This window comes from Prionailurus bengalensis, chromosome D4 (assembly GCF_016509475.1).
Source record: "Prionailurus bengalensis isolate Pbe53 chromosome D4, Fcat_Pben_1.1_paternal_pri, whole genome shotgun sequence".
In the NCBI taxonomy this organism is placed as follows: domain Eukaryota; kingdom Metazoa; phylum Chordata; class Mammalia; order Carnivora; family Felidae; genus Prionailurus; species Prionailurus bengalensis.
The window spans coordinates 73,187,144-73,204,797 of NC_057359.1; the positions used below are offsets into that span (position 1 = coordinate 73,187,144).

At 45.8% G+C, this 17,654-nt stretch overlaps 1 protein-coding gene across 2 annotated transcripts in view; it reads left to right on the forward strand.

Moving 5' to 3' along the window:
* The window catches only part of SNX30 (sorting nexin family member 30), a 116,558-nt gene that overhangs the window by 87,471 nt on the left and 11,433 nt on the right, over positions 1 to 17,654 (forward strand). For both annotated transcript variants that reach the window (XM_043566620.1, XM_043566621.1), the window contains exon 7: positions 10,612 to 10,698. In XM_043566620.1, coding sequence (XP_043422555.1) covers positions 10,612 to 10,698 — 87 coding nt within the window. The remainder of the gene's footprint in view (positions 1 to 10,611; positions 10,699 to 17,654) is intronic.

The window sequence follows — 17,654 nt, forward strand, 5'->3', positions numbered from 1 at the left end:
AAACAAAAAATTTTACAATCCCTGGGGTATCTTTGAATTTGTCTTTTATATAGACACATCCTCCATCAAAAATCCTCCCTTAACCTTGCTCGACTGAAAATCTGATGCATACACAGTCCTGGGATATTACAATACAAATTACTTTGTTCTTGCACTTGGCAAGTATGTTAGTACTTAATATATATTTGTACTTGAAGTAGGATTTCACGTTTGTCATTTAGCACAGGTTTATCTGGCGTCTTTATTAGAATATAATTATATAGTGAGATACAAGCTTATGTGAGTAACTGAAGTTCTACATCAAAGAAACACATGTTTGTTTGCTCTCTTTCTTCACCCCGTGTATGAGGCATATGTATTGAGTTTCTTATTCACTGAGCCTGAAAACATATAATCAGGTTACTCAGGCTGGGAGAATGGGAGTGTATGCAGTGTTTTTTGGGAAGGGCAGAGGAAGGAGGAAGTGTTGACTGGAGGTCTCTGAAACCTTAGCTCTGTCCCATCGGTGAGCTGAGCTAAGCCCGGTTATAAAGAGACAAGGTCACCTGCTCCCTTTTTTCCAACAGGAAAAGGTCTCTGCAGAGTGGTCTGGGTAAGACAGGAGTCACTTGATGACAATGCCATGATGACATGGGTCCATGACCTCCAGCATTTTCTCCATGCAGGGCTAGACCAACACTCAACTATTTCAAATTCCTAAGGATTGTCAAGGTTCATGTGGCCAAGTCTAAGGACTTTGGGAGAAAGGAATAAGTGTCTTAAGTGGCTCCCTTGCCTTTGTCTCATGATATTGCTGCTCTTCAAGAATTCTTAGCTTGACTTTTTTAAGTTTATTTAGTTTTGAAAGAGAGAGTGCCAGCAAGCATGGCGGAGGGGCAGGGAGACAGGGAGAGAGAGAATCGTGAGCAGGCTCTGTGCTGTCAGTGCAGAGTCCAATGCACGGCCTGAACTCACAAACCGTGAGGTCATCACCTGAGCCCAAATCAAGAGTTGGATGCTTAACCGATTGAGCCACCCAGACACCCCTCTTGGCTGAGTTTTATTCCTCTGAGAGAGTTATGTGATTCCATTTCCAAACTAACTTTGTGATTTTGGAGGTAAGTGGGATAGACTTTGCTATTCAACATGAAAACGAAACATGCAGTAGAGAGCTTGCTGGAGGCCTGGCTGCGATGTGTTTGGTATCAACGACTGGATGTTTTTCAGGACTGAGACAGTCCTTCCAGTTTTGTTTTGGCGGGGAGGTCTTGGTGTGTTGATGTTTCATCAGTCTGTTTCTCTATGATGGTCTTGAGTGGATCAAAGTGAGAATTCATCCTCATCATTTGGAGTCAGGGGCCTGGGCCGTAGGAATTTGAAGTACATGTGGGTCAGCTGATTCCCACATGAAGAAAATGTTGGAGATCATTGAGGTTCTCCTAATGGGGCTAAGGTGAAGTCTCCTCTCTGAGTTTGAAAAGGTCTCTGGGATCATCTTGTCTCTCTTGTTTACCTTATAGATGAAGGAATAGAGCCCCACTGATAAATCTTTACTCTGTTCCACGGCCACAGTTCTCAAGAATAGTCAGCTGGTATCTGTGTCTTTACTATTGGCCAAGAAGCAAACCAGATCAGTTCCAGCTTTTCAAGGCTGAGTCTCAAATTGTCTCTCTTTAAATGCACTTGTGGGGCGCCTGGGTGGCGCAGTCGGTTAAGCGTCCGACTTCAGCCAGGTCACGATCTCGCGGTCCGTGAGTTCGAGCCCCGCATCGGGCTCTGGGCTGATGGCTCAGAGCCTGGAGCCTGTTTCCGATTCTGTGTCTCCCTCTCTCTCTGCCCCTCCCCCGTTCATGCTCTGTCTCTCTCTGTCCCAAAAATAAATAAGCGTTGAAAAAAAAATTAAAAAAAAAAAAATGCACTTGTGGCTGGGTATGTTCTGTTCCATTTGGAGGTAGAAAGAAAGCACAGAAAAGGTGGGGTTGTTATCAGGCCCTGTGGAACAGATGAACAATGTTCAGTGAACAATGAGGACAGCTTGTACTAGAAAGATGGTTGAAGTCATGTATTTCAAGGATGCTGAGGAGAGAGAGTGAACGATGTGTAAGAGGGAGGCGTACCAAAGTTACCCTCAGGTCCAAGACTCAAGTTAAACACCCTGAAGATATGTGCAGGTGAGCCCTTATATGGGATTTCACATCCTATAGACTGTGTGTAAAACATAATTAGGATAGTGATAGACTGGAAGAGAACATCTTAGAGTCCTTACCAAATTTTGGGCAGTGCCTTTTGAATACTGGCATCCTTATGACCAGGACATGGGTAGGAGAAGCTTTAAGAAGGTTAGGGTAGAACCGTCTTCTTTCCCACTGCCTTATTCATAGAAAAGTGGTCAGAAAATGTTTAATTGAATTTGACATGTCAGTTTGGAGCATTAATAATTATATAACGATTGTATGTCTCGTATCTTGTTATTTTTAAAAAATGGGTTTATCTACAACTCAAAGAGCATGCTTATCTCAGAGGTCTTGCTGAGTGACAAGGGTAGGGTGAGGGTCAGAAGAGGATGGTAAGGAACAGACACATGGAGGAGGTGGCCTCGGTTGCAGACTTGAATCAACATGTAGGAGTTAGCTGGGCAAGGACCAGAGAATTGACCATTTTAGGCAGAAGGAGTAGCTGGTACAAAGGTCCTAAAGCAGAATTGACCATTTTAGGCAGAAGGAGTAGCTGGTACAAAGGTCCTAAAGCAGAAATGACCTTGGTGGTCTTTGCAGACCAGAAAGGCCGGTGTGAGTGGAATCCAGTGAGCAAGGGAGCAAGTGGGAGGAGGCAAGGTCAAAGAGATAGGTAGGGGCCAGGACATGTATAGTAGTGTCTTCTTAAAGGCCATGGTTGGCAAGAGTCTGGATTTTAATCTTAGGAACAAAAGGGAAGGCATTTGGATTTATGCGGGGGAATGACAGGATACAATTTTTACTTTAAGCAGGCAGCTAGTGCTACAATGTGGAGAATGGGTTGTAGGGAATGATAGTGGAGGCAAGGAGACATTCAGGAGACCGTCACAGGGAGCCATGTGGCAGATAACCATGGTGGTAGAGCTTGGGCTACAGTGGTGGCTTTGGGTAGATTTTGAATGAAGGGCCAACCAGACTTGCTGCTATATTAATCTGAAGTAAGAAAAGGAACGATTGGTGATGACCTCTAGGTTTTTGGCTTTAGCGACTGGGTGGACAGTGGTTCCCGTTCATTGGGATGGGGAAGTTCGGGGCAGAACAGATTGGGCAGTTGGGAATCAAGTTGTTTGGGCCATATTGAGTGCAAAACTGCCTATTAGTCATTAAAGTAGAGATGTCATGGCAATTGGTTATGAATTTAATTCAGAGTGAGAATAGAAATTTGGGAGTCATTTGCGAATAGATGGTGTTTAAATCCATGGGAGGGGAGTAGACCATCTAGTGAGATGAGCTCCATGTGAATAGTCTAGGTCTGGCCCTGAGGCATGACAATATTTAGTGGCCCAGTGCCTAATTATGAGGAGGAACAAGTGGAAAAGGAGACTCAGAGGATTGGTAGGGTAGTAGAAGAAAAAAAGTAGAGGAAGCCAAGAGAAAAGTTTTTAGGAGGATCATGATCAATAGTGACCATTGTATTCAATAATATGGGGGTCATTGGTGATCATGATTAGAGTTGTGAGATGTAGATGCAGAAGTCTGGTTTTAAAGACAGAGTTTTTCTTCGAGTTGGAGATACTTTGAACAATGTTCCAGGATAGCTTTTTTCAAATGTCAGTTATTTGTGTTTTTTTGCAGTCTGCCTACCTTTTTCCTTACAAGCCACAAGGTGGAGCTAATGAGTCAAGTGATGAGGCTTTACGTTTGGTCACTCGTAGTGCTTTTGGGTGTGGGGATGGGTTAAACGGGTGATGGACATTATGGAGGGCACTTTTTAAGATGAGCACGGGTGTCATATGTAAGAGATGAATCACTGGGTTCTGCTCCTCAAGCTAAGACCACACTGTGTGTTAACTAACTTGAATAAAAAAAGAAAAAGAAAGAAAAAGAAAGCAAGGATGAAGATTTTCTGGAAAATTGAGTTGGGGGGGGGGGAGTCCTTTTTCCTAAACAAAAGTAATTATAGATTGAGGGCCTGATTTCTTGAAAATATGAAGAAGCAAGATGTAGAAATGTACATGATCTCAAATGTTTCAAAAAGTTAGAAAAATATGTGAAAATTAAAAATCTGAGATTCCCAGGGATGGCAGATTAAATATATAAGCTTCTTTTTCATGAGACCTCACCAAGATAACACTAGAGTGTTTTTGTTTTGTTTGAAGTATAAGGCTGCAAAGATAAAAAGCAGCAGGGGAGGAAATAGTAGCAGTATAATGGGGACTGGAAAGCAAATTGAGAGGGGATAATGGTCTCAAGTGCCTCAGAAAAGCTGCCTTTGAAGCTGACTGTTTGGGGAAAAAACTAAGCAGCCACCTGGTTTATATCATAGAATCCTTCAAAAAAGGTCGAGAATCGGTAGTGCTAAGTAAGTAAGTACCTCTGGGATTGGGGGAGAGAAAGCTGAAGAGAAAAATTAGCCAGGAATCTGTTTAAGAAGTTAGAGCTTCTAGTTCTGACCTCCTTCCTCACACAGGGGTGACTGTCTCTTCTATACTCTGCCAGAACTGGAGGCATATTCTCTGGAGGGTAACAGAGAGGGTCTCTGGACACAGGGACCCCAGGCACCGTTGAGGATGAGGGCTAAAATCCTAAAATCAGGATGTTAAGTAAAAGATTACCAAATGTTGACACTTTAGTCATCTTCCTGTGCTTGGCTCTCAGCCTTATATCTTCCCTTCAAGGATTAGAAGAGCCTTTTCTAGAAAGTCTAAACAGACCAAGAGAAGAAACTTGAAGATACTGGTATTGGAGAAGGTTCCTCAATGAAATGACCCAGCAGGGTCCCTGTAGAGAATTGTCAGCAAGCCCTCAACATGCAGAGAGCTTTCAATTAGGTTTTTAGTGTTTCCCTATTGGATGAGTGGGCAGACAAGGTCACTGAATATTTAAGAGAAGGTTCTAAAATGAATACCAAGTAAAAACAAAGAAAAAAAAGTATTACCGAGTGAAACGTCATTGAGGGAGCAGAACATTTCCAAGAAAAAAGAATCATTAATATCTTCAGAAAGAGATGTCATAACAATAAAACAAGAATTTTTTAGCATCTAGAAAGCAGAGAGCTCATGGAAATTAAAACCATGATAGAAATGAGGAAAAAAAAATTAGAAGTTAAGGAAGTCGCCTGTAAAGTGAAACAAAAAGATAGATGGAGGATTTGAGACAAAAAAATACATTTGAAAATGAGAGGACCAGAGACCTCAGTATCTACCATCTGAATAACAAGAGTGCCAGGAAGAGAAAACACAGAAATGGGAAGCATCAAAGAAGTCGTCCAAGAGAACAAACTAGAGAGTGAAGACATAACCGTGTTACCAGTTGTGCCCAGAAGATGAGAGGTCCCCTTCTTTTGTGTTTTTCTTTATATTCCAAATTTTCTGTAACAAATACCTTTTTTTTTTTAATTAAAAAATTTTAACTTTTGTAACAAATATCTCTTAAAACCAGGGGCAAATATGTGGTTTCAGTATTACCCACATGGCCTAGAAAATTTAACTCACAGGTGGTCCATTTCCAATAGAATGAATGTGTCAAAAGAGCATGTCAAAAGGGACGGCCTAAGTTCAATCATTTAATCAGAAATTATGTTACCAGGACCAAGGTCGGACTCATGTTCCTGCCTGCAGGTAAATACTCTCGTAGAGGGCCACCCAAAACCTAGCTACAGGGCTGTGTTGGGTGTTTGATTTTTATTCCCATTTGAGCGTCTTTCCTTATTACTGAACACTCATTATTCTACATGAATCCCCCTTGGGGGGGTGTTCTTTTGGGTCACCAGCCCCTGGCATATCACGGTGTGAACCATTCTGCTCTGCTGTTCTCTACGTGTGGCTGAGCAGTCCTCACTGCTCTCATCTGCCTCCTCAACCCTGCATCCTAACGTCCCTCTTACGAAAAGATTTGAAGCTTCAAAAACCTTCCGGACGTGAGGAGGCTTTTTGGTAGCTGCTGACCTTTTGCGTTGGGAGCTGGTTTTGCACTACCTCTTCCTCCTCCCACAAGTTTGTGAGCCCACAGTCTCACCGGCCGACCGACGACTGAGCGTGAGCTCTGGGGGTGGAGCTGGAATGTTGAGCTTTCCAGTCGATCCTGGCCATTGCGGTATTTTCCTGGAAAAAATCCAGTACAGAGATTGAACACCAAACCACAGAATGTGTCTGCTTTAACTTCCAGACACTGTTGTCATTGTAGTTAAGTGGTTATTTATTATTAGCTTGTTATTAGCATTTTGGATGACTGGTATTATATGTCCATTGCTTAACTTTCTTTTATTACGGAAAAATTGAAACGTCTAAAAGCAGAGTGGAAGTGTAACAATCCCCCACATCCCCATCTGCTTGCTCGAGCAGTTGCCCACTCATGGCCCATCTTGTTCTAGCTCTGTGCCCACCTGCTCTCCACCCCTTGGATTATTTTACTTTTATTTTATTTTATTTTATTTTATTTTATTTTATTTTATTTTATTAAGTTTTCTTTATTTATTTTGAGACAGAGAGAGGGAGAATGTGCACATACAAGCAGGGGAGGGGCAGAGAGAGAGGGAGAGAGAGAGAATCCCAAGCAAGCTCTGACAGCACAGAGCCCAACACGGGGCTCAGTCTCACCAGCCATGAGATCATGACCTGAGGTGAAACCAAGACTTGGACACTTAACTGACTAAACCACCCAGGTGCCCCCCTTTGGATTATTTGTTTTAATGTTTATTTATTTTTGAGAGAGAGAGGGAGACACAGAATCAGAAGCAGGCTCCAGGCTCTGAGCTGTCAGCACAGAGCCCGACACGGGGCTCAAACCCATGAAACATGAGATCATGACCTGAGCCCAACTCGGATGCTCAACTGACTGAGCCACCCAGGCACTCGAACCCCTTAGATTATTTTAAAGCAAATCCCAGACATCAGAGCACTTCATACAAAAATATTTAGAACATATCTCTAAAATACAAGTGTTCTTTTAAAAAAAAGAACCACATTATCATCACACCTAAAATTTTTTCCTAAGATTTCTTCAAATATCCAGTAAACTGATAAACTGTAAAACTCCAATGATACTGGAGTGTTCATTCCCCAGGGTCTCAGGCACTGTTTTTGTAGGTGTTTTTCCAAATCGTGATCCAAATAAAATTCATAGTTTGATATGTTTCTTAAGTATTTAAAAAATCCCTCCCCATCTATTTTTCCTTACAATTTATTTGCTAAAAAATGGAGTCATTTTTTTTCTCTACATTTGAAAAGAAGGGTAGTGAAGTACCATATTACTAGGACCATTTCAAAATCACGATGAAGGGTTCTACATTAAGACAAACCCGCAGCATATGAGAGAAATTTATTTCACGTCTGATTAAAAGCCGCTTCCTCCTCGAGGCCCTTCCTGGCTACTTTGTGGACAGTTCTGTCATCCCCCAAATCCTTGGCGCTTTACGTCCTGCTGTCTTATTCTCTTTTTCCTCCTCAGCGCTCGGCACTACCTCATTCACTCTGTATTAATATATTTTACTGTGTGATGTCTGCCTCCTCGCTGGAATGTGAGCTCCGTGAAGGCAAGAGTTTTGTGTGTGTTGTTCTCTGCTGTATCCCCAGGGCCTGGGTCACGAATGAAGACACAGAAAGGCAGGGCAGAAACAGGATGAGGACGGCTAGGTAGGAGAAGAGCAGACAGACGCAAAGTAGCAACGTGTCTCCGTGCACGTCACCTTTGGGTTTACGGTACCCACTAGAATCAGGGACCCCTAGAGAGTTCTCTGAGACGCCCAGACGGTGAATATCTCTTGCTTGTCACTCAGGGATGGAGGGACCTCTCTGTAGCTGCTGACTGGGCCTCTTGGCCCCTGCAGTCTCAGGCTCAGGCCCCGTTAACCACAGGGTAGTCTGACCAGTTTTATCAACATAGCATGTGCTGTTTGGAGTACGAGGCTGCACCTTTCAGGTCATCACCAACCGTGAGCAAAGATGCTTCCAGCAAGGATGGTAGTCTTAGGTCAGCTGGATTCAGAACATGTTTCCCAACCTGTAGCGTGGTTGGGATCCCGTCAGACTGGGAAACCCCACGCTGTGGGAACTCACTCAGGAACTGCCTGAGTGAGTCACCACTGTGCTGCGAGCAGTGTGACATCAGCCAGGTCCCTCGGCTGTACCTTAGTGTTCCCATCTATAAAATGGGGATAATACCCTTTTACTTCTGCAGGGTCGTCGTGAGTCTTTTCTGCTGCCCAGTGAGGTGGGGATGTACGTGCAAATCCTCCAGCAGCCTGCATGAGAAGGCAGCATTCTGGTCACTTCAGGTGACGTGGGGGTAGCAGGTGACCGAGAAGCCAGGGAGGGTCCACGCTAACTAGGGGAAGGAGTGTGGCTGAATCTGGGGATCCCCTCACCTGCTTTAGGAGAGGGAGAGGAGATAAATTTTGTCTGGTGTGGCTGTGTGAGGCTGACATCTCTTGCCATCCCTCCCCTTCTCGGGTCTTGGCATCCCCAGCAGAGAATCTTGGAACGGAACGGTGGGGACAGGAAGCCCCACACTGTGCTGACTGGATTCCAGGGCATTGTTCTGAGAGCATTTCTAGCTTTGGTTATGCGGTTCTTGCCACAACTGACAGAGACTATATCACTGGAACAGCTCAACCCGTTCCTAGCCTGGGTATGTGCTTTTTCCAGGTGGATATGAGGTGTGCCATGAGGGGAGTCCACGGCAGTGATGAGGAGGCCAGTCGGCCCCTCCCTGCTGTCCCGTCATGCCTTGGGGAACCTCGTAAGTGTCTCCATGGATAGCACTGTGTGTTTCTTTCTCTTGGGTAGAGATTACAAGTTTTTATTACTGCTGGTACCAGACTAGTAGATTTAGAATATTTTCTGGGTTCTATGAAATCCATAAAAGACCCCTAACTTTTTTGTGTTTTTACTGTATGTATCTATGTGCTGTCCAATATGGCGGCCACTAGCCAGAGGTGGCTATTTAAGTTTAAATTCAAATCAGTTAAACACAAGTTTAAATCCAGTTCCTTGCTCAGACCAGCCAGTTTCAAGAGGTCAATCAGCAGGTGGGGCTAATGGCCCCTGTATTAAGTGTGGATTATGGGCAGTTTCCAGCATCAGGAGAGAGTTGTGTGGAACAGCACTGCAAACATCCCTACTCAAAGCTTGATGGGTGTGGGGAGGGAACTTCAGAGCACTCAGGAGAAAGATGAGTGGCAAACAAAAGATAAGTTCTTGTAAGTTTTACCTCATGTTCTTCTCAAGGTAAAACTCTTCTCAAAGGAGATACTTCAGGGGAAGACTTGAGTTTGCCTGTGTTGGCACATTGCCTGAGAAGGTTTCCCCTCAGAGCGCACTCAGCTGTCCAGCTGCTCCTCACTCTTTAGCACATTATCAGGGACACAAGGTGCCCCCCGCCTAGCCAGGGAATGGCTCCTCCTGGCCTGACTCCATACTGTGCTGGAGGGTGCCTATGGGAAAAGCATGAGATTGGAAACTTCCGTAGCGCTTTGTGACTTCTGAGGTAGTGGGCGAGAAGATTCTTAATCACTCTTAATTTGCTGTTCATGCTTCTTACACTCAAAGAAGGAAAAAGAAACCCTTGGAGAAGCAGATGTTTTTCTAGACTGTGGATTGCATCCTTTTCTGTCCTACCGAGTGTGGTCTTAGCAGCTGAGCCAGAACCAGGTGAGGCAAAGGAGATGCCCAGGGCACAGATTTAGGGAGATGCTCAGCTCAGGTGCCGATCTTGCACTTACAGGAGCCCGAGAGAGATTTTTCTCCTTAAATTTTGCATCGTGGGCACCTGGCTTGCCTCATCCTGGTCCTGTCTAGGCTGGCCCTGTTTGAGCTCGTTTATCACTCACTCTAGATGACGCACCATGTGGTTCTAGGGATTCTGGACTTGTACATAGATGCAGCTCTGTACTATGCACCTCTTCCCTAGCTGGAACCCCTCAGGTAGGGGCTGTATCTCTTTGATCTTTGCATACGTGGTCCAGAGGGGTGGACAGATGAGCGGCTCTTGGATCAATGAGCGAATCAGTCCACCAGCGATCAACTCAATGAATCAGAGTCCAGAACTCTCCTGACATAGACTTTTCCGTAAACGGTTCAGAGAACATCCTGGATTGTCACTCTCCAGGCTCCACAGCTGAGTCCTCTCTGCACACGGAGAAGCTGAGACCTCTCATCAGTGTGGCTGAGGATGGGCAGTGTCCCCCGCTTGTCCTTGCCCGGAGCTTCAGTTGCTTTCAGTATCAGGCTGTTACTGTGCTGGAAATCTCTGACAACAGGCCGCCCCGCTTCCACCCCACTTCCTCCGGAGTCCGTGTCACAAGCCTGTGTCACACCACAGCCAGACTGTCCCGGGAGCACGCGGCTGGGCCTCCTGCGCCGTGATTTGGGGGAGGAAAGGGGTCGCGAATCAACTGCCTGGGCCTTGGAGGCTCCTTTGTGAACTCTGTGTTACATTCTTCCCCTCTCTCCTCCCGCAGAGCGTACTGAAGAAGAGGGACCAAGTGCAAGCAGAGTACGAAGCCAAACTAGAAGCTGTGGCCCTGAGGAAGGAAGACCGCCCCAAGGTCAGGGGAGCCCCTGAGGGAGGGCTGGGCTCCACAAGGCTGCAGTCGCCTCGCTGGCGCTGAGTGAAGCCTTGTCCCCAGATCCACACAGCTAAGGTGGTCAGTGCCAGCTGGGCTGTGTTCACACTGTCATTTTTTCCTGTTTGTTCTCTTTGATGTCTTATTTCTGGAAGTTTCTTTTTGTTTCTCTTCTTTTTAATTTTATTTTTTTTAATTTACATCCAAATTAGTTAGCATATGGTGGAACAATGATTTCAGGAGTAGATTCCTTAGTGCCCCTTACCCATTTAGCCCATCCCCCCCTCCCGCAACCCCTCCGGTAACCCTCAGTTTGTTCTCCATATTTATGAGTCTCTTCTGTTTTGTCCCCCTCCCTGTTTTTATATTATTTTTGTTTCCCTTCCCTTATGTTCATCTGTTTTGTCTCTTAAAGTCCTCATATGAGTGAAGTCATATGATAATTTGTCTTTCTCTGACTGACTAATTTCACTTAGCATAATACCCTCTAGTTCCATCCATGTAGTTGCGAATGGCAAGATTTCATTCTTTTTGATTGCCGAGTAATACTCCATTGTATATATATATACCATGTCTTCTTTATCCATTCATCCATCGATGGTCATTTGGGCTCTTTCCATACTTTGGCTATTGTTGATAGTGCTGCTATAAACATGGGGGTGCCTGTGTCCCTTTGAAACAGCAATTCCTGGAAGCACGGGGGGTTGAGTTTTCTGCTGTTTCCTGAGTTGTTTTTTTTTTTTTTTTAAGACTTTCAGCGTTGCCATTCAAGGGCATTTCCTGTCTGTAAAATGGGATTGACGAGAAAGGGAAGAACAGTCTAGATCAGCGTTCTCACAAGTGTGGTTTGCTTACTCATCCATAAGCTGTCGCCAATCCATGACAGGAAAGGTGCAGAAGCTGAGAGTCAGCAGTTTTATAGCAATTTGACACTTGTTGAACACTGAGCATGAGTGTTGTCAAACTAGCTCATGTGGAGCAAACTACACACTAGTTATGCATAGTAGGTCTACAGCTCTGTCCTGTTGGGGAAAAAAGCCACCGAACAGTGGTTCTTTACCACAAAGTTTAAGGAGCACTGATTGAACTTAGGGAAGATACCCCCAGCTACAGGGCTCTGGGTCTAGATAGAGGATCATACTGTAAAAATGCATCTGGTGTACTAGTCCTTGCCATGTGTTGCCTTTTCCTTCCCCCAGCCGGGATTAAACACAAGAGTAGTAATAGCCGATGTGCGAGCGCTTACAACGTGCTAAGCTCTTTACCTTATCTCACTTACTCCATACGACAGTCATGTGGTTTGGGAGCCGTTATTATTCCCATTTGAGAGATGAGCAAACCAAGGCCCACGATCTCACAGCTAGCAAGTATGAGAGCCAGGATGAAATCCTGCAGCCTGACCTTAGCACCTTGCCAGTTACCATTATGTTGCTGTGTTCCTTTTTGTTTGCAATTGGAAGGTATAGCTGTTTTCTAAAAGGGGGTGGGGTAGGGAATGTTATTAAAAAAATAAATAGCAGGGGCCCAGGGTTCTGGGAAGTAGTTTTACATCAGAACTGTTTCTCTTCCTCTGCCTTGGTTCTTGCTGCTGTGGTAGCCATACTGTGATACACCCAGAAAGGAACCAGCTGCGGAAATTGGAAACCCAAACCTCAGAAGTGGCACACCCTGGCTCCATATAGCATTTTTTTTTTTTTAGTTTATTTTATTGATTTTGAGAGAGAAAGAGCGCATGAGTGAGTGTGCGAGTGGGGGAGGGGCAGATAGGGAGAGAGAGAGAGACAGAGAGACAGAGAGAGAGAGAGACAGAGAGACAGAGAGACAGAGAGAGAGAGAGAGAAAATATCCCAAGCAGGCTCCGTGCAGCCAGCGTGGAGCCTGATGCAGGGCTCAAACTCACAAACTGAGATCATGACCTAAGCTGAAATCAAGAGTTGGACACTTAACTGACTGAGCCGCGCAGGTGCCCCCATATGGTATTAAAATATATATATATATGTAAATTGTTTCACACGGTCACCACAACAGTCATCTGAGGCCCAGAGGGAAGGCATTATTCTTCCCCATTTCATGGGTGAAGAAAGAGCCACAAAACAGCTTGATGAATTGCCCAGCTTTGTTGATACCCAAGGTCTTTATCCAGTGTGCTGGGCGCAGCAGGCATACAATACATGCCTGTGGCATGGCCGCCCGTGTCACCCGTGGTGACCTACATGAGAGTGAAGTCTGCATACATCTGATGGAAATCCAGATGGTACGGAGAGGGACTCTTGTCACTGGCCCAGTGTGTGTAGCTGGGGCTTGGCCAGAATGCTAGGCACCTCTCTTCCATTCCTCTTGCCACAGGCTGTTGGCCTGCTTCCGTCCTGTGTGTTGGGACCATGATGGGAATGCAGCTGTGTGCACAGCCACCCTCCATCTTCCAGCTGCCCGTTGCCTTGACTAGTTCCTAGCCATCCCTGTGATATTCTGGAACACGGTGCCATTTGCTGAGCCCATATCTCCGTCTCATTTAAAGGAATGACAAGAAATACTGTGTTTATAGATTTCAAAATTTCATTTCAACAATTTAGCTTTCCAATATAAATATAGAAGTCACTTTTCCTAGCTAGGGAGGGAGGGCTAGCACATTCTGTCACTGGCCTAGTTTGGAAGCCGAAGACCCTGTCTTTGGAAGATGTTCTGACAGCATTCATCGCTGCTCACCACTGAATACAAGCTTTCTCGCAGGCTGGTTTGTCATTTAATCTCTGTTGAGCTCCGTACGGAACAGTTCCTTTGTAAAGACAGGAGCCGAAGGTTATGAATAATACGCCAAAGTAAATGCTGACCTTGTCCTGGCTTGCCGGCTGCCTAAAGGTCACAGCGCCTTGGAACAGATGGAGCCCAGGGAGCGGCCATTTCTGGCTCCCACGTTCCAGCCAGACAAGCTGCGGGGGCTCCTTTCTAACGCTCTCCACCTCTTGCCGGCCTGGGTGCCTCCTCGTCTCCCAGTGGGTGTCAAAACCTTCTTGCTATTGCCATTTTCACCTTCCCAGAGCATCACCTATACGACTCTTCTCTTGATCACAAGAGTTCTTAGAAGAGGGGGAAGGGTTGCTTCCCAGCCGGTGAGACTAAGTAGGTGGTCTAAACATGCCTCCGTTCTCTCACCACACTGTGGGCGAGCAGTCTCGGTCTGCCCTCTTTCTGGCAAGACACTGAGCCATGCCGGTGCTCATTTTGCCGTTTTTTAGCAATTGTGGTAATTAACAAAACAGGGACTGTCGTCACGGGGGTGGTGGTGCCCATGAGTGTGCTCTCACCGTGGGAGCGGCAGAAATTGCGCCTCCAGGTTTGGATCTGGGACAGCAGCTACTTTGGTGGGTGGAGGAGGGCTCCATTGGCGGCCTCTGCAAATGGAAAAGGGCTTGGTAGAAAGAGCACAGAATTTGGACTCCGATCACCCTGGCTTCAGTTCCCCAGCTCCTCAGCTCCGTCTCCCCGCTTGCACCGGTTTGCTCATTAGCCCTGTGGGCTTCATACGAGTGATTTGTGGAGACGTGAAGGTCAGCGCAGCAGTGTCTGATGTAGGAGCCGATGCTCCACTGGTGGAGCCTCTGCTTCCCATACCAGCTCCGCTCGTCTCTAGGAGGAGTGCTGACCGAGAACCTCGTTTTCTGGTTTGTTGCCCTTATGGTTTTTGTTTTTAACTTTGCTTTAAAAAATTTTTTTTGACTGCCCTGTTTTAGGCATGGTTTCCTTCCATTCTAAAGTTACCCCTGCCTTCCCAGCCCTCCCGAATGCCTGTCCTCCCTGACAGCCCATCAGAGGTACCCAGGAAGTGAGTAGCTGAAGGTTTTGCCGTGCTTTGTTTCGTGTGTGTGTGTGTGTGTGTGTGTGTGTGTTCATAAAGTTTATTTATTTATTCTGAGGGGAGGGGAAGAGATAGAGAGAGGGAGAGAGAAAGGATCCCAAGCAGGCTCTGTGCTACCAGCCCAGAGCCCGATGCGGGGCCCAAACTCTCAAGCCGTGAGATCATGACCTGAGCCAAAATCAAGAGTCAGACACTCAATGGACTGAGCCACCCAGGTGACCCTGTTTTGTGTGGTTTTGAGCTCCGCTTCCCAGAGCTACCACTGGTGAGAGAAAAGCCAGAGTGTCAGGAAGTGGGTTAGGGCGATTCTTAGCCCCAAGCACCTGGCGGACTCTGTCTGTGACTATGGCGGGAACAGCCTTGTTCATAGGTCTGTCATGGGGATGCAGGAAAGAGAGTATCTTGCCCAAAGACGGGCAGTTTTCACAGGGGTCTGGGTGTGTTAACAACATCTGAGGGACGTAGCAAGCCTAGGGAATTAACCTGTTTTGAGGTTGAAATCTTGAAAAGAGGCTCTAAAGAGTGAGGGCAAGTTGATTTTTGTGAAGCCGTGGAGTGGCTCACTGATCAGTGATCACTGATCACCTTTCCAAAACCCAGAAGAGAGAAGTGGCCTTGCGGGTCTCCTCGGCCCTCACTGCGAATTTCACACCAGGGTGGCTGCTTTAGGAAGAAGGGGAGGGATCCTGTGGCCCCCCGCTGCTGGCTGGAAGCCCTGTGGCTGTGGCTTGTCCGTGTGCGGGGGTGAGCCTAGAGCTGAGGGCAAATGTTAGTATCATAGAACTTAAAGTTTTGCTTGTTGTTAGGGTTGAGAAAACTCAACAGACCCTGAAGAGGTTTCTTCTCAGGCAAGTGGACATTTGAATTATGTAGACTCGACTTACCTCATTTTAGCTTTGATGTCAGCGAAATGATAGGCACTTACTGGGCTGCCTTCTGCTGGACTTGTCAGGACCGCAGACTTGTGGAAATCCTCGAATATGATCCTCCCTAGAAGCCAGGGAGGACAGCAAAGCTGTTACTGGAAACAAAGAGGGGCTGAGGCATTGCATTTCAAACTGGACGGGAAGCTTATACGCTAACATGAACAATAGGAGTGAACGTGAAGGGAAGACTCCCTTCGACGCCAACATATTCATGTGAATTTCCTTCCCACCCTACTCCCCAACCCACAAAAATGCTTGAGCTCGTCCCACATTACCCCTCTCCCATCGCTCCAACAACCCATATTCTGTAACGAAAATTCTCACGAGAGAGAAGGGAGCCACTGTGACAAACGCAGCCTTGTTATCTACTTAGAGGTGTTATCTTTTGGAGTCTTACCTGGTGATTTTTTTCTGTGGTTGGTGTCTTGTGATAAGTGACAGCCAGCCGTCAGCATTGGGTATCACGATTGCCACGTCCTTCAGACACAAGATAGCACAATTCTGATGACACCTCAATCAAAAAATTAAAACACAGATGAGCAATGCTGGTTGTCCCTGGTCAGGGAACCGATGGTTACAAGGACACCATCCAGAAAGAAACAAAAGGGGGAACACCGGGAGCCTGAGTGTGTGGGCCGGCCGTCTTCCTCTTCATTAAGTTGGGCACCTTCAGTAGCTGGTTGCTTCAGACAGCTCATCCCAACTCCTGGTTCCTCTTGGTCCCTTCTTTTCCACCCTCCCCTCTCCTCCTCCTTCCTTCACCTCCTCCTCCCCTCTCCTCCTTCTCCATCCTTGTGTTTCTATGGCTCTGCTCACTCTGACTTCCTTCCTGCTTCTGGGCTCATTTTTCTTAGTATCCTTTGCTGATCCCCTTATTAACCCTACAGATTTAGGCTTCTCCATGAATTCCACCCTTTGACCCTCCAACCCTCTCTTTGATTTCCCCATATATTAAAAAATTTTTGCATCATGGCAAGATACACATAACCAAAATCATCGTCTTTACTGTTTTTGAGTATACGGTTCAGTCATGTTAAGTAAATCCACACCGTTGTGCAGTGGGTCTCCAGAGTACTTTTTTTATCTTGAGGAACTGAAATTCTGTACCCATTAAATTAGTCCCCATTTCCCCCTCCTCCCAGCCCCTGGAAACCACCATCGTGCTTTCTGTCTCTAGGAGTTTGACTACTCTATCACCTCTTGTAAGTAGAATCATATAATATTTGTTTGTTTTCATAACTGGCTTATTTCACTCAGCAAAATGTCCTCAAGGTTCATCCATGTTGTGGCATGTCAGAATTTTCTTCCTCTTTAAGGCTGAAGAATATTCCACTGTATGTCTGTACCCCTTTTTGTTTATTCATCCATCTGTGGACAGATACTTGAGTTGCTTTCACCTTTATCTGTTGTGAATATCACAGTGGATATGGGAGGACAGATGTCTCCGTGAGATCCTGCTTTCAGTCTTTTGGTATTCACCCAGAAATGGAATCGCCAGGGATGCCTGACTGGCTCAGTCAGTAGAGCACGTGACTCTTGATCTTGAGGTTGTGATTTCCAACCCCCCCGAGTGGAGAGATTACTTAAAGATAAAATCTTAGGGGTTACCTGGGTGACTCAGTCAGTTAAGCATCCAACTCTTGATTTCAGCTCAGATCATGATCTCACGGTTGTGGGACTGAGCCCCATGTCCAGCTCTGTGCTGAGCGTGGAACCTTCTTGGGATTCTCTCTCTCTTTCTGTCTCTGTCTCTGTCTCTCTCTCTCTCTCTCTCCCTCTTGCTTTCTCTCTCTCTCAATAAACTTAAAAAAATAAGAATAGAGGCAACTGGGTGGCTCATTCAGTTTAGCATCCAACTTTGGCCCACGTCATGATCTTGTGGTTCGTGAACTTGAGCCCCACGTTGGGCTCTATGCTGACAGCTCAGAACCTGGGGCCTGCTTCAGATTCCGTGTCTCCCTCTCACTCTGCCCTTCACCTGCTTGCACTCTGTCTCTGTCTCTCTCTCTCAAAAATAAAATAAACCTTAAAAAATATGTTTTAAATAGAAAATTAAAAAAAATAAGATCTTAAAAAAAAAGAAGTTGAATTGCTGGATCATATGGTGACTCCATTTTTGTTTTTTTGAGGAAGTGCCGTACTAAAGTTTTACACAA